This window comes from Vulpes vulpes, chromosome 12 (assembly GCF_048418805.1).
Source record: "Vulpes vulpes isolate BD-2025 chromosome 12, VulVul3, whole genome shotgun sequence".
Classification (NCBI taxonomy): Eukaryota; Metazoa; Chordata; class Mammalia; order Carnivora; family Canidae; genus Vulpes; species Vulpes vulpes.
The window spans coordinates 125,551,559-125,574,504 of NC_132791.1; the positions used below are offsets into that span (position 1 = coordinate 125,551,559).

At 46.7% G+C, this 22,946-nt stretch overlaps 2 protein-coding genes across 8 annotated transcripts in view; one reads left to right on the top strand and one right to left on the bottom strand.

The window, feature by feature from the left end:
• Positions 1-2,661, top strand: part of NPAT (nuclear protein, coactivator of histone transcription) — a 67,204-nt gene extending 64,543 nt beyond the window's left edge. For 3 of the 7 annotated variants that reach the window (XR_011995832.1, XR_011995827.1, XR_011995831.1), the window contains one exon: positions 1,917-2,519. The gene's annotated coding sequence lies outside the window, so the exon portion shown is untranslated. Of the gene's footprint in view, positions 1-1,916 lie in introns of all 7 variants that reach the window. The other 4 variants (XR_011995834.1, XR_011995830.1, XR_011995833.1 and 1 more) reach the window with 2 other exon arrangements.
• ACAT1 (acetyl-CoA acetyltransferase 1) lies at positions 254-21,604 on the bottom strand. The gene is made up of 12 exons (XM_026006787.2): positions 21,447-21,604; positions 11,950-11,997; positions 10,382-10,499; positions 10,017-10,112; positions 9,689-9,789; positions 6,667-6,810; positions 6,261-6,411; positions 5,420-5,515; positions 4,011-4,124; positions 2,655-2,719; positions 920-1,077; positions 254-551 (listed from the first exon to the last, which is right to left on the bottom strand). The coding sequence occupies exons 1-12, from the start codon at positions 21,516-21,518 to the stop codon at positions 431-433; spliced, it is 1,284 nt and encodes a 427-aa protein (XP_025862572.1). The 5' UTR covers positions 21,519-21,604; the 3' UTR covers positions 254-430.
• Positions 21,605-22,946: the final 1,342 nt, after the last annotated feature.

The following is a 22,946-nucleotide window of genomic DNA, read 5'->3' on the forward strand; positions in this document are numbered from 1 at the left end:
GAAGTCTCTTCATTGTATAAATCCATTCAGTTGAGCAGTCCCCCCACCCTAACTTTTTCTCTCTGTGCTGCTCTCTGTGCTGCTCCCTTCCAGGCCAAACCCCCAAACACTGCCTGACAGTGTTCTGAGAAATGGTTCCCCCTCTAGCTCTGAGCACATGGGTATGTCCTATTTGTAGCAAACACTTTAAAGAGTCTACTCAACCTAAATTAGCTATATATAACATTTTGAACTTCTAAAGATTACAAGAGACTTAAAACAGGAAGAAAAATTTATACTTTCAGAAGGTTTGAGAGCTGATCTTATCTGCTTATAAAAATATTAGGAAAAAAAATAGAAAATGAAACAGATTGAATAACCTGACCCAGGTGGTCAGTCATAATGATTACAGGATCCATGTAGTATTGTTGCTTTGGATGACACAAGTTGTCTACAACTTCTGGATCAACAGGGCAGAAGCACCTCCTCCTCCATTGCAAATACTTGCAAGACCATATTCTCCCTGCTTCAAGGCATGAACCAAGTGAACGACAATCCTGGCTCCAGACATCCTAGGATTAAGAAAGCATTTATGTTAATAAATTATAGAATACCTAACCAAAACATGTTGCAAACCCAAATTAACTTACAGAATTTAACTCCTTAAATGTAGGAGACATGCAAGAAGAGTTGCAGCTTTTTAAAAAGCCAAAGCATAGATTTTAATCTTAAAATAGTGTTAGTTGTTCAGTAACAAATGCGGCAGCTCTGTGTTCGGTGTTAGATCCTATCAGAAGTGGTGTTTGCCTTTCAAGGACAGGTGGGAAGGAAGCCAGTTCCACCAAGAGTAACAGGCGTTAGCCTGAAATAGTTAAGGTTCAGACAAAACCACCATTAGGTATCCAGGAGCCTGGACAGAGCTATTGATGATTCTACCTACCCAATCGGATGTCCCAAAGAAACAGCTCCTCCATTCATGTTTACTTTTTGGGGGTCCAGGTCCAGCATTTTGATGTTTGCTAGTACAACCAGGCTAAAGGCTTCGTTTACTTCCCACATCGTAATGTCCTCTTTCTTCAGTCCTGCATCTTTAAGAACCTATAATTTTTTTAACAATAGTCAAAAAACTTATTTTCATTGTTTTCTTGGAATTCTGCAATTTGGGTTTCTATTTCTCCTTGAGGCAAGAGATTTTTTTTTAAAGATTTATGAATAATGAGAGACACAGAGAGGCAGAGACATAGGCAGAGAGAGAAGCAGGCTCCATGCAGGGAGCCTGATGTGGGACTCGATCCCAGGACCCTGGGATTACAACCTGAGCCAAAGGCAGAAACTTAACTGCTGAGCCACCCAGGTGTCCCGTGGCAAGAGATATTTAAATATGGAGTTTCTTAGTTTCCAGGAAGAAGAGCCTTTTATTTTCTGATTTTCTTTTCTCATCTTACTGCACTGTGACCATAGAATGTACTTCTATTTTGCTGCAACAGAAAGAACTAGATTTTCTTGAACGTTCCATGGATACCTGAAAAGAACATATATTCTCCATTTGGGGGTTTTAACTTGATAGCCTTAAGATTACTTGACTGTGTTGATTAGTTGTAGATTTTTGATCTGTCAAATGAGAGAAGTATATTAGTTTCTACTCTTAGTATGTTTTTTCCATATCTCCTAAGCTTATCCTTTATAAAAGTTGCTGTGGGGCTATATGGGCACAGACATTCTTAGATTATATCTTCATTAAAAATTATCTCAGGTCTTTTATTCTGTTAGCTGACAGTTCCTCAGCTGTGCAGAAGGGTGTTATGGAGCTAATGGTTATTATCCTTATGAGATTATCTATAATATTGTTACTGTCCTTTTTCTTTAGAAATTGTTGTTGTGAGCAACCATGAAATTAACCCAAAACTCTTCCTCCCCCCCTTCCTCTCTGCCTCCAGCAGGCTCAGCTTTCTAAGCTGCACAGCTCCAATTGCACAAGACAGAACACGGTGCCCCAAGTGGCAATTTCTCTGGCTCTGTCCAACCAGAGGCAGGATTGGAACTCTGCCTTCAGAATTGCACATCTCCCTCAGAAACTAGGTGATTCTGCTCCCTTCTGATCCTCTTTCCTGGTATTCCTCACTGCTTTCTGCTCTGCTGGATACTGGTCTCAGAAGGTCCCTCCCAGGGCAAGGCCCTCTCCTTGCTGAAATCACGTCTTCAGCTCTGTCTCCTGTGACTCTGAAGCAACTTCCCTTAGAGACCAAGTGCCAGCCTGGAGGATGTAGGTGTTCTTCAAAATGTACTTTTTATCTGTTCCACTGAAGCAGTAGTTGGTAGGTTGCTCAAAATGTTTTCATTAGTTAGAATATTTGGGGGCACCTGGGTGGCTTAGTGGATTAAGCATCTGCCCTCAGTTCAGGTCATGACCTCAGGGTTCTGGGATCAAGCCCCAGGTTGGGCTCCCTGCTCAGCAGAGAGTCTGGTGCTTCCTCTGCTCCTCCCTCCACTCGTGTTCTCTCTCTCTCAAATAAATAAATCTTAAAAAAAAAAAAAAAAAATGGGAAGATTTGATACCAAGCTATCTCTAGGCTTCAGCAGATGAAAATTCAACACCTAAACCCTACAGCTTTGCCATCCGCACACCAGAAGCTGGTATGACAGTGACAGAGTACAGCCCCTCACTTTGTTCTCACCTTAGGTACAGCATACGCAGGTGCAACTGGAAAATCAATAGGTTCCACAGCAGCATCAGCAAATGCTTTATTTAAAAAAAAAAAATTAATAGATCATTAAAATCTTCTGCAAGTGATATCTAACAGTTGTTATATATAATATGCAAAACTGCAAGCTTCCAAATCCCAATAGATGTAAATGTATTTGTTCCTTTTCTAAGACTCTAAACTTTGTAAAATCAGATCCATCATCTACACCATTGATTTTCATTAATAGGAGGTTGGGAGAATTTGTCTCCTGGGACACAATTCCACTTAATGCAGCATCCAAGGTGTAGAGGCTGAGGGCGCACCGTGGTGGCTCAGTGGGTTCAGTTCAGGTCATGATCCCCAACTTGGGCTCCTGAGTCAGCAAGGAGCCTACTTCTCCCTCTCCCTCCCTAATAAAATCTTGGGAGGATTTTTTTTTTTTTTAATGTGTAGAATAGCCTCAGGAACAAATTATTTGTTGCAAAATGTCAAAAATGCTGAGGTTAAGAAACCCAAGATCTCAACTAAAAATGAAGGGGTGGGGATCCCTGGGTGGCGCAGCGGTTTAGCACCTGCCTTTGGCCCAGGGCGCAATCCTGGAGACCCGGGACTGAGTCCCACGTCAGGCTCCCGGTGCATGGAGCCTGCTTCTCCCTCTGCCTGTGTCTCTGCCTCTCTCTCTCTCTCTCTCTCTGTGTGTGACTATCATAAATAAATTAAAAAAAAAAAAAATGAAGGGGTGCCTGTGTGGCTCAGGAGGTTAATAACACATCTGACTTTCAACTCAGGTCTTGATCCCAAGGAATGGGATTGCACGGGTTCCACGCTTGGCGGCAAGTCTGTCTCTCTTCCCCTTTCTCTCTCTCTCAAATTTTTTTTAAAATATAAAGTTGTAAGGCTTTTAAAAATAACTAAACTATATTTAAGTCATTAAGAAAACCAGGAAGATATTACAGCTAAAAATGTTTAAGGAGACTGAGAGTAAGACAGGTCACATGGATAAATGCAAAAATACCTAGATTTCCTCTTCCTACACCCTCAATTTCATATTCTTAATTTACCTGGCTACCTTTTCCCTCCATGCCAGGGTAAAACATGTACCTGATATGCTCCTACTCATCATACAGAACAGGAAAAGATTCTTAAAGCTTACTCTTCTGTAAAATGAATTATAACAAATACTAAAGGAGCTTCTATCTCAAAATATCTATTTGTTACATTCTGTCACACAGTACAACCTCTAGATAGTAAGTAGCCAACTTCAACATTGCACATTACCAGCACAGAAACTCCATTTCAGGAAGCTTAAAGAGGTTTAGGAAGAAACAAGTTTCAAACATTTTCTACCTGCTACTCTTGCCAGCGGTTTCACCTTGAGCCTCCTGGCTGCATCTGCAGTCATCAGCACCACAGCCGCAGCACCATCATTCAGCGTGCTTGCGTTGGCAGCTGTTACTGTGCCTGAAAGCAGCAGTGAGCGTGAAGTCAAAAGCATACTTCCACACTGAATTCATTTGGTTCAACTTAAATTACTGCTTTGTGCGTGAAAAATGACCAATACATATGGAGGTAAATTACTGCTTTCAGGAAACATACATGTAGCTAACTATATATAATACAACTATAAAAGTCCATCTTGTGTTAGTTTTCTAACAGATTGTTCAAAGCTAACCCAGAAACACATGCATGATGGCAGTAGGTAAATGCTGATTTACAAGTCTTCAAAGATAAAGACCAGTTCCTTATTTTTCTTTCCCCGGGTCTAACTTTGCTTATCCACAATAGAGCAGATACCGCATCATAATCAGGTTCTTCTCTACAGTCACTTGAAGTTAAATGTCAAGAATACTAAAAATCATTAAACTATACATTTTAAATTTTACAGTATGTAAATTATGTCAACTAAGCTTTTATAAAATTAAAACCAAGTTGCAGCTACAAGTAAACTTTTGCAAAAAAAAAAAAAAAACTTAATATGATGCTTGAAAAAATACTGATCCAAAAAAAAAAAGAAAGAAAGAAAAAATACTGATCCATCCCTATAGTTGGTATTTAGAAATTGAAATCAGGAAAGGCAGAAGAGTAACTTTGGATTATTATCACAACTGTATACAGCCAATTTTAAAAGGAAATTGAGGACCACCTCAAGGATTTCAAAAGCATTAATTGAGAACACTGGAATCCCATTTATGATAGCATCCAACAGTTAGTTACTTAGGACTTACTATTGCCAGACACTGGAAATAAAACAATGACAACACTGCTGTCACCTTATTCCTCAAGAATCTTACAGGGGGCACCTGGGTGGTTCAGTCCGGTAAGCATCTGCCTTGGGTTCAGGTCCAGGATTGAGCTGGCCTGAGCTGGGCTCCCTGCTCAGTGGGGAGTCTGTTTCTCCCTCTGCCCCTCCTCCTGCTCATGCTCTCTTGCTCGTTCATTTGCTCTCAAAATCTTTTAAAAGAATCTGATAGGGATTTAATGTATAAACACCTCATTTCACAAACTTTCAATATAAATTACATATGAAAAACAATTCTATATTCATCCTATAATCTCTTCCCTAGAATTTATATTATTGAAGGTATTAAACAACTTTAAATATTTTTAGATATGTATTCTCACATGAGCCTGACATACTGAAAATGTTAAATAATCTGGATGTTTTCTAGAGTTGCTGTTTTAAAATCCTTAGGCAGTTCCAAGACCAGAGATGGTATAACTTCATTTTTTGTCATGCTTCATTTCTTCATACTAACCATTTTCTTTCTGGAAAACTGTCTTTAGCTTTGGAACTTTGCTAAAGTCAACACGTTTATATTCTTCATCTTCTGTCACCAGTACATCTGGTTTGCCTACAACACAAGTGTTTTAAGTTATTACCAGTCACTCAATGAGACACTCCCACACAAGGATGCACCACTCACATCCCAAGTAAACCCTGCTCTAGAATCTATCACCTATAACCTCTGTTAGTGACCTTAAAAAGTTTATTAAGTAGTTTAACACAGTTTAAATCTTTGATTCGGCCACATCCCATCCTCTTCTCTTCCCCCTTCTTTGATCACAGATCCCATCCATTCTCCCGACAGCAGGGCATCCCACCATTCTGAACCTAGTCAGCATTTCTCAGTGGGAATGAGACCATTGAGATTGTGGATTCTGCTGGAGTGGGTGCAAAGAGCTCCTACTCTGTGACTGAGCACTGCAGGGGCCACTGTAGATGGAGACAGGCTCAGAGCATGCAGCAAGGGGTACCCAGGTCCCGTCCCTAGAGCCCCCGCGCTGCTGCTTCCTGCCACACAGCCTTAGTTTTCTGGGAGGTGCCCTAGCCACTCTCTCTCTCACTTAAAAGGCTAATAAACTGTCTGTTGCTTCTATCAGATTTCCATTCCATTTCTCAAACTGAAAACATTCTTAGTGGAACTTGCAGTTGAGTTGGAAGCTGGTATTACATTGGGTTGAACTGAATTCTAACTTAAGCAAAAGTATCTTTGTCTTCAATTGAACAAAGATAAAAATGAATGAATTTAAAGCAAAATTTTTAGCAACCTGTGAAGTCTAAAAATTAAAATCTGTTTTGGAGCATCATCCCTCTACCTTTGGTTGTGACTGTGACTGGGATCACTTCACTTCCAAATCTTCCCGCCTCCCACGCCACTTTACTCCTGGTGTAGGAGCTCAGCGCATACGTGTCCTGCTCTTCCCGTGTAATGTTCATCTTCTTCGCAGTGTTCTCAGCACAGTTTCCCTGAAAAAAGTTGGAATCCTTAAAAAACAATTTACTTTGCATAACTTATAAAATACCTATTAACGTGCGTAATGTAAAATAGTGGTTAGTAGTTAAACAGTTTCTTAAGATACAACTCTTTCTGTACTAGGTCATTTTTCACTCATGTTTCATCTTTAGATACTTGAGTTAGCCTAGAAGTTGGTATTTCAAAGGCAAATAAAATCAAGCAGGATTGTTTACTGGAGGGCATTCTCCTTAAAAATCAGTAATTACCATATGGATTTTATTGTAGACATCAGTGAGTCCATCTTTTACAATCAAATCTTCAAGCTTTACACCACCGTATGGGGTGGCTCCTCTGCTCATGACGTAGGGGACATTGGACATGCTCTCCATCCCACCTGCCACCATCACATCCTGCTCAACAACAAAAACTATGTCAATTCAAACAAGCTACAAGCCAGTATACCCACTACCCAGCTATCACAAACAAGTGTCTGTGGACCTCATTCATCTGTTACATGGCAAATACTGGAAGTACCCTCTTTGATCCTGATGAAAAGAAATGGTCTTTAAAGTCTGTAATGATAATTCAGAATCAAGTATTTCTGAGAATTCCAGGATCCTTCATGTAGGACTGACCATTTCCTGATGTTCTTCTAACCCTTAGTGGCACTCAACACTGCTAAACATTTAATGTCTTCTAAAAGATGACAAGTATTTGTGTTTGCAGAAATATTCCTACTTCTTTGGTGGAGATCCTCTTGACCACCTTTTCCCAGACCCCTGTGGCAACCTCCTACATGATCATCTGACATGCATCCTTGCTTCCACCCCAGCAGCGTCTACACACACACGCAAGTCATTCTGGCTGGAATGTTCAGCCTCCTCATTCCCCTCCTTGGAGGACTCCTCGGCCTTCTCACGGAAGGCTTCTCTCTCTCCTTCCAGTCAGGTCATCCACGACCTCTGCTACACTCACACCCCTGCGCACTTTGACCCATCCACCAATATGTGAAACACCTGTTATTTCCACTAAAACTAACCAAAACGTGGCCACTGTGCGCTTTCCCTGACCACCTGCATCTTCTTGGAACACTTGCCCTTCCTTCTTTTTTGTTCCCCAATTACTGAGTAACACTTTTATTAGCACTCCGGCACTGCCCTAGAGCTCTATCTATACGTCCCTTGTTAACAGAGAGCTCCTTTTAAGGCTAGAAACCTTGTCACGTTGATTTTGTCACTGGGGCCTGGCATATACAGACATTTAATGAGTATTAACCAATTAACCTGTGAGCGCAAACCAACAAAAGGAATTTGCATAGAAGAGCTAATTTAAAACAAATAGTTTAATGTAAAACATTGAGCATTAAAGGCAAGTTTTTTCTTACAGCCTTTTTTTTTTTCTTACAGCCTTTAATCAGGAATTAAGACCAATACAATTTCCAAAGAAACCTAAATATTTTGCTGGTTTTGAAATCAGGAGATTCTCAATTAGTTCTCATGTAAAATACTGAATATTTCCTGGAGATGATGGCAATAATAAGTGACAGAAAATAAGGTAGCAATTATTCTTCAACACAAAATAAAAATGGCCACTTTCCAAAATAAAAAGTAATTAAATATTCAAAATATTTCTTAGTTTTCCTGTAAGTCAGGTAATTGTATACATGCAAATAAATACCAGCTGAAAGCATTTCAATGTAGTGCAAGTAGCATTTGCTAGAAAAATTACAATAAATCAACTGAGACAAAACTGTCCTTCTCACTTTTCTAACCTGTAAACAATCTCCACTGATTTCCACTCGCCGTTGTGACAAGGGCTTAGTAACATCCCATGGTGGTGTTACCCTCTGTATAAACAAGCTCCCAACATTTACTAAGTGTGCAACTGGTACCACTTTTATGGAAAGCATTTGAAAATATAATCTGAAGATCTTCTGACTCAAGTTCTCCTTAGTTATTTTTCCAACAGATAAATTTGCACATGATGAGATTTTAACATTTTGTCCACCAGTGTCCAGGGAACGTCACATGGCAGGTGCTCAGCTCATGGGGCAGAGGGAGGATTTCCCACTAGTCTGGCTCTAGACTTGGTGTTCTTACCACTACATTGTCCTGCTTTAGACTTTTTGGTCACGTATTTAGAAGTATTTACAAAGACAGAAGCATAGAGGTATGCATGACAGCATTACTGAAAACAGTGAAGAAGGGGAGATAACCAGACATCTATTCAGTCAGGCCCACATTATAAGCTATCGTGGTTCAACTCAGTACAACACTAACCTCCGTGCTGATGTAGAAAGACTTCCCAGACATTAAATGGGGTACAGGGCTCAAGCAACTTGCCCAAAGTTTCTCTATTCTTAGTGGCAGAACACACAAGAGAGTGATGGACAGTGAGTCTAGGCTAAAGAAGACTTACTCCTTTTATACTTTTCTGTAGCATTTCAGTATCTGCATGTGCATACATGGTTTGTAATAAAGCATGGGCCACATTAGCCAGATAGCACTCTCTCCTTTCCCCCTCTGCCTTGCCTTATACCTGGAAACAAAGCAGGGGAGGAGTGAGAGCAGTGGCGCACTTCGCTGTGGTTCAGGTGTGCATGTGCAGTAACCTGCACACACCCCACCGCAGGCCCTCGTGCAGCATACCCCTGAGAGGCGAGAAGGCACCAGATGGGGATGTAGACACCTGTTTTCTCATTTCAACCCTGTAACTGTCAGCAGTGTCTCAGCCTCACTCCACTCAAGTGAGAAAGGAAGGGCTTGGGTCTGATCAACTCTCAGTCCGTGAATCTGCGTCTGCTCTCCTCACATCATAGCACATACATGCTGAGTGAGCAGCCACCTCCTGCTTGACCTCAGGCCAAGATGAGAGTGAATCATCGAAGCCAGTGGAAAGCACGATCTAACAAATGAACATGGGTGCTTAGATAGGTCATCATGTCTGGACACGGTCAGTCATCGAATTCCAGGGTCAGCCTTATTCTTATCTATGATGAACACTCTTCTGGCAAATACAAAATCTGTTTTGAGTCTCCCAGAATCTCAGAAAAGACCAAATAAAGGGTCACCTGAAGACCAAAACCATTCTCTAACCAAGACAAGCTAACATTTGACCTCCTCCCCAACAGAAGACAAACTCAGACACTCCTGACCATCAGAAACAACACAGCAGCTGCACTGAGGAGAAAGATTATCAATTCTAAAGCACAAATGCTCTCAGATTTTTAGTGTGTCTTTAACACTGTGTATTATTTTAGTTATAATATGGGAAAGAAGTTCTTCTTACCTGATGCCCACACATGAGACTCTGAGAGGCCATCATGATGGCCTTCATTCCGGAGGCACAGACTTTGTTTACAGTGGTGCACGGGGTAGAAATAGGTAAGCCTAAAACCAACACAAGTCAGTCCGGAAAAGCGAAGATACTCTTCAAACACAACTCTAGGATGTAGATTAGTACAACAGAGCAGGTCAGCCTCTAATCACAACATCCTCACTCCCACCAATTTCAGTCTGCATCATGTTATGCATTTAACATTGTATTTAAGCTGAACAGCCTCCATTTTGCTCTCCCAAACATTTTACATATAAAAGCAAAGATGTATCCCCAGTACCTGCGCCCAGTGCCGCTTGCCTCGTCGGGGCCTGTCCCTCGCCTCCTTGTAGGACATTCCCCATGTAGGCTTCCTTCACTTCTTCTTTTGGAATCCCTTTGATTACAAAAACAAAACCGCGTTTCCATGTTTTATTCAATTTAAATGTAATTAGTGATTATCTAATAAGGTACATGATATTACACAGCAGGAACGGTTTCTTCTTGTCAGCTTTGAGTTTCATCCTAAACATAATACAAGGATTTCTTTACAAGGAAGTTTAGAAATACAGGCACTGAGCGTCTCTAAGTGTTATGTATATAATAAGTGCAAAACAAGTATTACAAACAACAACAACAAGCGAGAAAAGCAAAGTAGCTACTGACCTGCCTTTTCAATGACTCCCTGAATTGCAATGGAACCAAGTTTAGTGGCCGGCAGGGAGGAAAGGCTGCCCAAAAAGGATCCAATGGGTGTTCTTGCAGCACTTACTATGACCACCTCCTGGCAAGACAGAAGTCAGTAAAACTCATTACATTTAATATTGTATCCAAACCATCTTTCATTAAATACACATAATTCAGATACACAGTAGTCCCCCAAGCTTATCCCTAGGGAATATGTTCGGAGACGCCCAATGGGTGCAAGAAACCGCAGAGAGAACTGAACGCCACAGTTTGTCTTCTCTATACATACACACCCAAAATGGAAGCCAGGCTCAGAAGACCAGCGGCAGTAACTCATCAAACGGAAGTTATAACAATATGCTGTAACACAAGCTATGAGAATGTGGTCTCTCAATTGTGTGCTGGACTCGCCCTGACAAGGGTGATATGAGATGATGACATGTCTACGTGACAATATGAAGGCGAGTGACGGACACAGACTGTGTCAGCACCGGGTTACCACAGACGCTGACCATGGCCAACTGGAGCATGAAGAAGGGGGAGGAACCACGTTATTACCTAAGACACAGACATCTTGATGAATGACCATTTACTCGATGAAGATTAATCTCACTATGGGAGCAGCAGGAAGACTCATCAGCTCACTCATCAGCTGCGTTATGATTTCAGATCCAACAGAAAACCTCAGACAAACCAACTCTAAAATACACCTAGATCCTTCCCAACTGTCCTCAAGCAGTTTAAAAGTAGAAGCTGAAATTTCACTTCTACTCTGCAGTGAAAATATAAGACATGATCACTTGACCCGTGTTCACTGCTCAGTCAGGAACCCCAACCAAACAACATCCTTCCTGAAGGCAACTCTGGGCAAGGAGCCCAGGCCCACATGCTGCGTGGGGCAGCACCCCTTAAAAGGACATGTGGACTCACTGTTTCTTAAATGATTAATAACAGTAATATGAACTTTAAGAAGAAGCAGACAAAAGCTCTCATAAACAGCATCAAACTCTCATTTTAACAACTCTCTCCTCACACTTGCCTTCCACATTCTCCTACTAAGTAAGCTCAGAGATAAATATGAGAGCTGCTCCTTCCATTTTGACAGAAGGCTATCACTAAGTCATCCAAGGGACCCATAGGATCCAGGGCAGCCCTAAGAAAACACCCAGCAAACAGACAACAGTCCTCCCTGTCTTATCCCCAGCCTAGACTGGCCCCTTCCTCCTAGTATCTTCCACGTGGCCTCTGCAGTGTCCTACACCCAATGATGAGGGTCCCAGAGTGTCAAGAAGGATACCGCACAGTTAGAGAGAAGTTTGTTCTGCAGGAGACACTGGCAAGCAGCAGCAGAAACTGAGCAGGACGCCAGACAGAGATCTCTTCACTGGCATTTGGGAGTTTAATTTAGGATTTCAACAGTGAGCCATTCTAACCCCACAGCATCCCAGGGGGACCCCGTATCTATGCACATATAAGAATATACATTTTTAAGACTATATTTCTCTTTAAATTCTTGAAATTTTAAAGCACAATTTAAACATACTTACATTCAAAGTGGGTTTTGACATGTAACTTCGCTCCACATATCTGATTGCCTGTAATATAAAGATTTGTAAAGTTACAACATAAAAAATTCTAATTTACATCTCTCAGTGATGGAGTTCCGGTGATTTCTTTCTGCTTCCTTATATTTTTATTTCCACGTTCTTCACAGCATATGTCACTGCTATAATCATTAAAAAAAAAAAATCACTGTTTTGGAATATACTTTTCTGATTAGCTCCTTGCTACAAATTTTAACTTCTGATAACTTCATAAAGTTTAAAATCCTTAAGCCCTTTTAAAATTTTATAAAATGTAGTTTTAAGTTAAATTGTAAGTTCTACATTTATTTTAGACTACCGCAAGAAAATGTCCTTATTGCTAAAAAATATTTAAATAAAACTTGCTATTTCTTTCATCTACTTCTAACAAATGGATCTGATTCATCTGAAGCAAACCCACCTCATATAAATATGGTCTGTATTACCAAATATGTTATTTTTTAAGAAAGAAAACTGCAAGTAACTTGCCCCTACATCTCAATTCTTTCCACACTGCTCTTAGAAATAAATGCCAAGAACAAGTAGAGATAATACAAGTCACAGTTCACAGACCTGACTGATCTCAAACTGGACAATTCACAGAACGAAGAATTAATTTTTTATCCTCTGAAGTCAGAAAGCTTAATAAATATTCAAATATGACCACTCGTATTTAGAACCTAATCTCGTTGATAGTTATCAATGGCCAATTGTATCTCAGAGCAATCAGCAGCCTACAAATATCTAAAAGTTGGTCTTAGTGCAAACAACCAGTTAAAGCTTCAACTTAGAAGAGTACAAAAAGAACACAGATGCGACAGAGAAGCTACAGCAGAGAGAGAACCACAACCACCACAAGGTAACCTCCCCGAACTGCTTTGTAAAGTGAGTAGATGAGAACGGATACATGCATATGGCAGTTTGGAGACAGAATGTTTTACTGGGGCGGGAGGAGCACAGAATTTCAGACAATCGTTTTTCCAGTGTTAAAATGACAGAGTCACTTTTATGTAGAAAGCTGATATCAACAATTCTGCTATAATGGGCAGCCCAGGTGGCTCAGCGGTTTAGTGCCGCCTTCAGCCCAGGGCGTGATCCTGGAGACCTGGGATCGAGTCTCACGTCGGGCTCCCCGCATGGAGCCTGCTTCTCCCTCTGCCTGCGTCTCTGCCTCTCTCTCTCTCTCTCGTGAATAAATAAATATTTTTTTAAAGATTGTTTTTTATTTATTTATTCACGAGAGACAGAGAGAGAGAGAGGCAGAGACGCAGGCAGAGGGAGAAGCAGGCTCCATGCGGGGAGCCCGACGTGAGACTCGATCCCAGGTCTCCAGGATCACGCCCTGGGCCAACGGCAGGCACCAAACCACCAAGCCACCCAGGGATCCCCTCATGAATAAATAAATAAAATCTAAAGACAAAACAAAATAATTCTGCCATAAGAAATAACCTAATTTAATCCTGATTTAATTCAAAAATATAATTATTATCATCTTCAGTGCAACCCCTATTCAGAAGAGATGGCTTTACAGTCTTTGTGAGGAAGAGATGACAGAGTCACCTACTACGACCTGATCCCTCATTGGCTCAGTAACCACTGAGATCACTGACTTTCCAGAAGGCATGTTGGGAACTCGAGATCCTATAAAATATGGTCCCTACACTCAAGCAGCATTACATGTTTACAAAAGGAGAAATGTTAAAATTACCCATACATATTCCATCATCCAAAGACAAGTTGGTAAAAAAAACACAAGAGGCATAATAAACAAGCCACCCCTTGGGTTCGGAGGAGATCTGAGTCCATCTGCCTCACCGAAGGACTCCTCCCTGACAGCCATGCAAGATCAAGTGCCCCCTTGACATATCACATAATTTGGAGTGTTGCCCCTAGAACCTACTTATTGTGAAGGATTTCAGCATATTGATCGAACTCTTGTCTTACAAGTTTTGACTTGGATTCCCAAATATTTGGAAACTAACACACTTTTAATGGAAACCCATTATCATACTCTGTGGTCTCTATCCAAAGCAGTGATAGTCCCCATTCGTGGTAGACATGCCGGTCACTGCCTCTCCAACTACACTCCTTCCTCAGGAGGATGCAGAAGGCACTGCCCTGAGTACCTCTGACTCCCACCCCCCGCTGGCCCCAGGGCCGGAGGGACCAAGAGTGAGGTGGACTCTGACCCAAGCTGGCACTGAGACCGGGTCAACCAATGACAACAGGCATGTGAGCTGAGAGGTCCCAGGTGCTGGAGCTGGGGGGCACCACAGCTAAGCAACACCTGTCAAAGCAGACACTACGGCAGGATGAAAGCAGAGAAGCAGGGAACAGAACAAAAATACTCCGAGAAGGGCAAAGAGCAGGCCACACAGCAGAGCAGAGGAGGTGCCTTGGTCAGTGACCGTGAAGTCAGGGTTCCAACCGGGCCAGCACCGCTTTACTTCCCAGCCTTGGGTGCCAAGGGCTGGCCTCGCATGTGTTGTCAGAAGTGCCCTCCCGGGGGAGTGGGGAATGGGAGGCAGCTCCCTGCAGTCACAGCACCTCCACTAAGCTGTGTGTCTCCTGCAAGGTTTCTGGTATCTCCATTTCGCCGACTCCCCCCCCCCCACCTCCAGTTGTGCTTCACCCTCCAGATGCCACACCCTCAGGTCTCCCTCCCTGCTCCCCTCACCCCATCCTCCTGGACCCTCCACAAGCCCACAACAGGCTCCAGTTCCTCCCACCCACACAAGCACAGCCCCCTGAACCCACATTCCCCCTGAGCCTTCGCCTCATTTCCTGGCTCCCAGATACACGAGTCCTCCACCCAGCGACTCCAAGTTTGCTGCCCGGTCCTCCCCTCCTGTTCACCGTCTGACCGCCTCCACCAGGCTGTCCAGCCCGCCGGCTCCACTCCGGTGGGCACGGCACTGCCAGCTGGCTGTCCTCCTCCGCAGGGCGCTAGGGGAGTGGACCGAGCCACCGCCTCCCTTCTGCCTCCCTTCTCGGTCAGCGTCCACACCGTCTGAGGTCCCCTCCCACCCGGGTGTGGCATCTCCTCCTCCCCTGCCCCACCCCAGCCCCACGTCCCATGGCCTCTCCCAGCCCTTGTGTCTCCTGAAACAGCATGTCCATCCTCAGGACTGGCCCAGCAGTCTCCAGCCTTGACCTCTGCACTCACCCCCAGACCCAGAGGCCAAGTGCTGCCGTGACCACTTGAGTGTAACGTCCGAATGAGCGTGCCCAACTTTCACCCAGGAAGGCAGCCTCTCCCCGGTACGTCCCACCTCGGAGCGCCACACTACCGCCAGCAAGGAGGACACGGGGGTGAGGACACGGGGAGGACACGGGGTGCATAAGCCACAATCCTAGGACTCGCTCTCCCATCTGCCCTGAGACCAGGTACTCTAGGGCGGATGCTGCCCACTCTGCATCCAAACAGCCGCCACGTCTCTCCCTGCTCCATCTCCACCACAGCCACAGAAGCCCAGCCACCTCTCCTGCTAGTGTCACAGCCACCTGACACTGACCCGCGGTCTATCCAGTTTTTAAAACATCAATCAAATCTCATCACTGCCCTGGTCAGTCCTTCGGTGGCTTTCCATCGCTCCCGGAATGACACCTGTACCCTTTCCTTTATTCCACAACAACCTGCTCCTAACTTCTTCCCAAACTCACCTCACTCTTGCTCTGTGAGTCCGCTCCCTCCTCAGCCCGTTCCCCATCCCCCCCCACCCCAGATGCGCCAGGAACAGCCCATCCTTGTTATCCTTGTTCACTCAGAGGCGCTAAGGAGCCCTTCCCTCGGTCCCGACCATGCGACCAGCCAGACCAGCCAGCCCGCCGGCCTGGGCACGTCTGCCTCCCTCCTCCCTTCCGCAGGCTCACCTCCCGCAGCGTGAACAGCGTGGCTCCGTCTCTGTCCCTCTCTCTCCTCCCGACCTCCACTGAGCTCCAGCTTCCCAGGAGCAGGGCTGCCCTTCCTCGCTCACGGCCCGCCCCAGCCGGGCTGCCTGAGGATCCCCGGAGCAGAGGAAAAGCCAGGTCGGGGAGGCCGCGGGCACGGAGCGTCCTTGTAGGCAGCGGCCCAACACCACCAGCGGGGTCGGGGTGGCTGGGCTGGGCTGCACCCGGGCCCCAGGAAGCTCACCCGCCCGGCAGCCTCCACAGCAGCCTGGGCGCTCACTGGTGCTTTCCAGAATATGCACTTTTGTGACCCGGTGACCTGTCTCCACACCTGTCTCCGAGAAGAGACAGTGGTTACTCACGGTCGCTCTCTCCGGGACGGCGGCAGATATGGAACAAATATTTGAACAAAATCTGATGCTCGCCAGCAAGTGTGAAGAACAGCATCACATGGAAGGTCAGGGCTTCGTGAGGCAGAGAAAGGCCCACCGAGCTACCAGGGGAGGGCCTCTCCACGCGGGGGTCAGGAGCCGGGGTCAGGAGCGGCTCCGGCGGCTGAGAGGCCCGTGCTAAGGGCAGCCCTGGGGCATCTGGAAGGGCGCACCCAGCACGGGGAAGCAGCACAACTGAGGCCCTGACAGACAGACACACCTGGCACATGGGGAGGACACGGTGGGGGAAGACATGGGGCGGGAAGGACATGGGAGGAGGACACGGGGCGGTCAGGACACATGGGACACATGGGAAGACATGGGGCGAGGAGGACACGGGGAGAAGGACTCGGGGGAGGAGGACACGGGGTGAGGAGGACTTGGGGCGAGGAGGACACAGGGGAGGAGGACACCGGGGGGAGGACACGGGGCGAGGACACAGGGAGGAGGACACCGGGGAGGACACAGGGCAGTGAGGACTCGGGGTGAGGAGGACACGGGGGAGGAGGACACGGGGCAAGGAGGACACGGGAGGAGGACTCAGGGCAAGGAGGAAATGGGGGAGGTGGATACGGGGCAAGGAGGACACGGAAGGAGGACTCGGGGCAAGGAGGACATGGGGGAGGAGGACACGGGAGGAGGACTCAGGGCAAGGAGGACATGGGGAGGAGGACACAGGGAGGAGGACTCGGGGCGGTGAGGACAGAGGGAGGAGGACACGGGGGAGGAGAACTCAGGGGAGGAGGACACTGGGGGGAGGAGGACACGGGGGGAGAAGGACACAGGGCGGTGAGGACAGAGGGAGGAGGACACGGGGCGAGGAACACAGCCAGTGGAGCCCCACGAGCAGGAGTCTGTGTAGTGGTTTGGGCAATGACAAGCCAGCCAGGGCTCTGCCACCGAGGAAGACTCTGTGCCACCGAGGAAGCGCAGGGCAGGGGGCCGGCTGGGCAGATGCAGGGAGGAGCCTGGGGAGGAGCACAGGGACAGCAGCTAGGGGTGGGTTTGCAGCGTGCGTTCAGGCAGAACCAGCCAGTGGCCCCCAACATTCATAGTTTACAGGTAAGGAGAAGAAAGCAATTTGAAGTCCTAACCCACAGTGCCTTAGGATATAATTTTATTTAGAAATTGGTCTCTAGAGAAGGAATCAAGATGAGGTCATCAGGGTGGCTTAATCCAGTATGACTGATGTCCTTATCAAAAGAGGGGGGAAAATTTTAAGATTTTATTTATTTGACACAGAGAGAAAGAGAGAAAACAAGTAGGGGGAGTGGCAAGGCACTTCATCCCAGTGCCCTGAGATCCTGACCGGAGCCGAAGGTAGAGGCTTAACCCACTGAGCCACCCAAATGCCCCAAAAAGATAAAGTTTTAACACAGAGAAAGAAAGAGAAGCACAGAAGAAAGATGAAGAGAAGATGGGGGAGATTGCCATGTGCAGATGGAGTGCAGGAACGACATCTCCAAACCAAGGAACTCCCAAAGACCGCCAGCAAAGCACCAGAAGCAAGGACGAGGCAAGGGGGGGGGATTTCCCTCCAGGATTCGGAGGGTGTGGGGTCCTGCCAACACCATGATTTCAGATTTCCTGGCCTCCAGAACATTGTTGAAACATTTTTGTTGTTTAAAGCTGCCCAATTTGTGGTATCTTGTTGAAAATCTCACCTCCCCTGGCTTTTCAGAAGACACTACATCCCCCGGCTTTTCTTTTCTTTTTTTTTTTTTTTTAATTTTTTATTTATTTATGATAGTCACACAGAGAGATAGAGATTGTTATCCTTGTTCACTCAGAGGCGCTAAGGAGCCCTTCCCTCGGTGTTGTCCCCGACCATGCGACCAGCCAGACCAGCCAGCCCGCCGGCCCGGCACGTCTGCCTCCCTCCTCCCTTCCGCAGCTCACCTCCCGCAGCGTGAACAGCGTGGCTCCGTCTCTGTTAGAGACGGGCAGAGGGAGAAGCAGGCTCCATGCACCGGGAGCCCGACGTGGGATTCGATCCCGGGTCTCCAGGATCGCGCCCTGGGCCAAAGGCAGGCACCAAACCGCTGCGCCACCCAGGGATCCCCATCCCCCGGCTTTTCTTCCATGACACCATCCTCTCTTCACTCACCTTTGTGTTCTACGCACCCAGACTGTCCTGACACCGCGTCTCCCAAGGGCCTCATGCCAAGCCCTCCCCACCCGCTGTCGGTGAGCTCGTCAATGCCCATGGATGCCATTCTCATCTGCACTGCTGATTCCCAAATCTCAATTTCCTCCAGTTCTTAGTGATCAAACTGGCAACTCCAAACTCAAGGCCAAAATACAACTCATCACTTTCTGCTGCCACATCTGTTCCTCTGAAAACCATTACTACCCATCCAAACAGCAGGCCAAGGCCCCCAGATTATACCCAACTCCTTCTCACTAAGCCCCTTTTAGCCAATCAGTCATTAAAGTCAACAGATTCTACCTCCAGGCTATCTCTGGCACCTTCCACATCAGATTGCTATCACTACCTGCTGGCTTGCCACAACTCTATACTGGCTGGTATAAGGACTGAGGTGCAAAAATCCACAGGGTGAAAGGGAATGAGAAGGAAGCAAAACAGTGAGGGTATCCATTAGGATCCAACCGGGAAAATAAAAACCATTCTACTTGAAATATAATTTAATGCAGAGATTAAATATACAGATGATAGAAAAGCTATGAACAACAGAGGCAGGCAGTACAGATTAGCAACAGGAAGGCATTAGCACACATAGGCTGTTGGGACACAGGGAAGCAGGAGGTTACCAAACTCAAGGGGTCAGGCTCACCTTGCAGAAGAATCAAAGGAGCCACAGACATTATCAGAAATACCATCTAAGGGCAGACAGAAAAAAATTATCCTGGCTTCTCCCTTCCAATCTCCCATCCAGAAGCCAGCTGATAGACGCTGTGATGTTTGCACCTGCAAGGGTCAGCCCCACAGCAACACGCACAGAGGGAAAGGAATCTGGCAGCAAATGGGCTGAGGACTGGCAAATTGCAGGGAAGTATTTTAAAGTCTGAGTATTAAAACAATAATTTGGAGTCAAAAACAGTGAAACAGGTGTTTCAAGGGGGGGGGATGGTCAATAGTATCAAATGCAGTGTAAGGTCAAGAGGAAAGAAAAAAACCACTGGTACTCTTCAAATGAGGGGCACAGAAGTCTAATTCCAGAGGCTTAAAAAGAAAGGATATTTAAAAAGAAGAAAAAAGTGGTTACAACTGGGAAAGGCAAGCTCTGATAAATTAGTTCATTACTTTGCTAACCAAAAGGGAAACTTTGTATTTGAAGGTAAACATCAAAGAGCCAGTGTAATGGGTGAAGGTCAAGTTCCATTCAACAAACTGGCACTAACTATTGAAAATCTTGTTACAACAGGTTTCCAGTAAACGATTGCTTATTTCAAATAATGACCAATACTGATTCTAGAATTCAAAAAAATGAGCATAAATCATACACTGTAAAACCTACAGCTCCTTTCTACTCAGCAATATGTGCTTGATCGTAAGATCTTAATTAAACTATAAATTACAAGGATTCTGGGGTGGCTCAGCAGTTGAGTGTCTGCCTTTGGCTCAGGGTGTGATCCCGGGGTCCTGGGATCGAGTCCCACTTCGTGCTCCCCAGAGGGAGTCTGCTTCTCCCTCTATGTCTCTGCCTCTCTGTGTCTTTCATGAATAAATCAATAAAACCTTTTTAAAAAGAGGGTTCTGTATTTGTTTTGGGTTTTTGTTTTGTTTTGTTTTGTTTTTTTAAGAGAATTGAGTTCACCTAATAGGCCTGGTCAACACTGGTTGAAACCCAGGTTAACCTAAATACATTTTTCCTGACTTCCCAAATCAGTACATGAAATAACAAATCTGCTGATCAAGAACTGATCCGGGTACATTTCCCAATTCCCCTCTGCCACTAGGTTACAGGTGGAAAAAGAACTCTTTCCTGTAAACCCCACCTCCTGACTTCTCTCTTAGCTCACTCACCCAGGATTATTTTTAAATTTTTTTAAGATTTTATTTATTTATTCATAGAGACACACACACACAGAGAGAGAGAGAGAGAGAGAGAGAGAGAGAGAGAGAGGCAGAGACACAGGCAGAGGGAGAAGCAGGCTCCATGCAGGGAGCCTGACGCAGGACTGATCCAGGGTCTCCAGGATCACACCCTGGGCTGCAGGCGGCGCTAAACCGCTGCACCACCGGGGCTGCCCACCCAGGATTATTTTTAGTCTTCCTTCTCCCTTGGCTCCTCACATCCACTCCCTACTTGTCAAGTTCTACATTTATTCTTTCACAAATCTCCTGCATAACGCTGCTCCCCTTTATACCCTCAGCACACAGCTCTGGTTACTCCACGCCGAAACAATGTTTCTTTCCCGCACTTCCATCCTCCCTGACTTCTGGTTATGACAAAACCCAAAACATCAACCGTCTGCCCTGACCTGGGTCAAGCCCAAAGTCTTGCAACAATGGATGGATTTCAAAATGTCTGGCCCAAACCAACCTGGCAAACTCGCCTCACCCAGCCACGCCCTGGCGTTCTCTACTACTCCCGAGGTTTTGCCAGGCGGTAAATCCAAGATGCAGGTTCCCATGCTTTGACATTGCCCTTCTCAAGGCCCTCGCACCCGGTTCCCTAAACACAGGACGAGAAGGGGGAGTGGGGAAGCACACCTCAGGGCGCCCTCAGTACGTAACACCATAGGCTACAGTCTGCTCCTGGAGTGGGGAGGAGCCGCTCATTCTCCCCCCTAAGTGTGCAGCAGCATCAGAGCAGGTGCATTTGTCCATTCTCCCTTAGGGCCCCACCCCAGCAGGCGCGATGGAGCCCCGCTGCAAGAGCACAAGCACATTTCGGAGAAAGCCTGGTGCAGCGGGACGGCTCAGGCCGCGGCCAAGCAGGGCCGGGGCCGGGCTCCGCGCACCCCTCGCCAAGGCGTGCGGAAGCGGCGGAGACCCCGCGAACGCCGGGGACGCACAGGCGCCAGGTGGCGGCGCGTTGTGCGCGTGCGCGGCGTCGGTGGGCTTCCCGGGCGCGGGTCCCCAGGCCTAAGCCGGGGGCTCCGCGCGCCGCAGGCCGGGGCTCTCCCAGGCGGGGGCCGGCAAGCCGCGGCCTGGGCCCTAGCCCCCCTCACCTGCAGCGGCCTCCGGAGCAGGGGGCTGCGCCCGCAGGCGCCACCGCGCAGAAGGGCCGCCAGCACAGCCATGACCGAAGGGCGCGGAGACAAGCCTCAGAGGGCGGAAGGCGCCGGCGCGCGCAGCCAAGTCCCCGCCCCGCGGCCCCGCCCCGCCCCCTCCTCCAATAGCAGCCGCGGACGGCGACGGCGCGCACGCCCATTGGCCGGCGGGGCGGCGGGGGGCGGGGCCACAGAGGACGGACGCGGCCCCAGGCGCTGGCCCCGACCGCCGCCGGCTCCTGCCCGGCTGCCAGGCCCTTTACCCCACTTCTGACCTTGCCAGGCCGGCGGTGGAGGTGTCACCCGGGCGTTCTGCGCTCGCGGAGCTGCTTCTCCCGCTCAGACCCACCCGGCTCATCCAAATACGATTGAGCAACCCAGTTAGCGTTTCATGTGCCGTGAGATACTTTTGCGGTTGTGTTTCAGTAGGAGGAATAGGATACATGTTAATAGCTAACTTTACGGAGCAATTAATAAGAATCATTCTTTTTACTAAAAGATTCTATTTATTTGAGACAGAGAGAGAGAAGACGAACAGGGGTGGGGGCGCAGACAGGGAGGGAGAAGCGGCCTCCCCGAGGAGCAAGGAGCCCCATGGGGGGCTGGATGCCAGGACCCTGGGATCATGACTGAGCTGAAGGCAGACGCCTCACCGACCGACCCCACAGGCGCCCCAAGAGTTTCTTTTTATTTTTTAAGTAATCTCTATGCACAACCTGGGGCTGGAACTCAGACCTAGAAATCAAAAGTCACATGCTGGGGAATTCCTGGGTGGCTCAGTGGTTTAGCGCCTGCCTTTGGTCCAAGGGCATGATCCTGGAGTCCTGGGATCGAGTCCCACATCAGGCTCCCTGCATGGAGCCTGCTTCTCCCTCTGCCTGTGTCCCTGCCTCTCTCTCTCCTCTGTGTCTTTCGTGAAAAAGTGAATAAATAATCTTAAAAAAAAAAAAAAAAAGTCACATGCTCCACCTACTGAACCAGACAGGTGCCCACACGTTAAGAATTACATTAATCCTGGGGCATCTGGCCGGCCCAGGTGGTTAAGCATAGGACCTCGATTTCAGATCAGGTCATCTCCAGGATGATGAGATCCAGCCCGGGGTCAGGCTCTTCACTCCGCAGACTCTGCTTGGGATTCTCTCTCCCTCCCCTCTGCCCCTCCCACTCGTGCTCTCTCTCTCTCAAAAATAATTAACTAATTTTTTTTAGGTATTATAGTAATCTTCACAAAAAAAAAAAAAACAACAACCATGAATTAGATGCTGCAGCATCCACCCCTTAACTAATGAGCTAACGGAAGTATTAAGAAGTTAACTTTTTATTCACCATTGCACACTGTGGTAGAGCCAGAGTCTGAACTGACCATCTTTACATTTCATCCCTTTCCTGTGCCTTTTCCCAGAGAACCACGGAAATGTTAGCTATGACTATTTTCCTCACGTTTGGGGAACCCGTTCC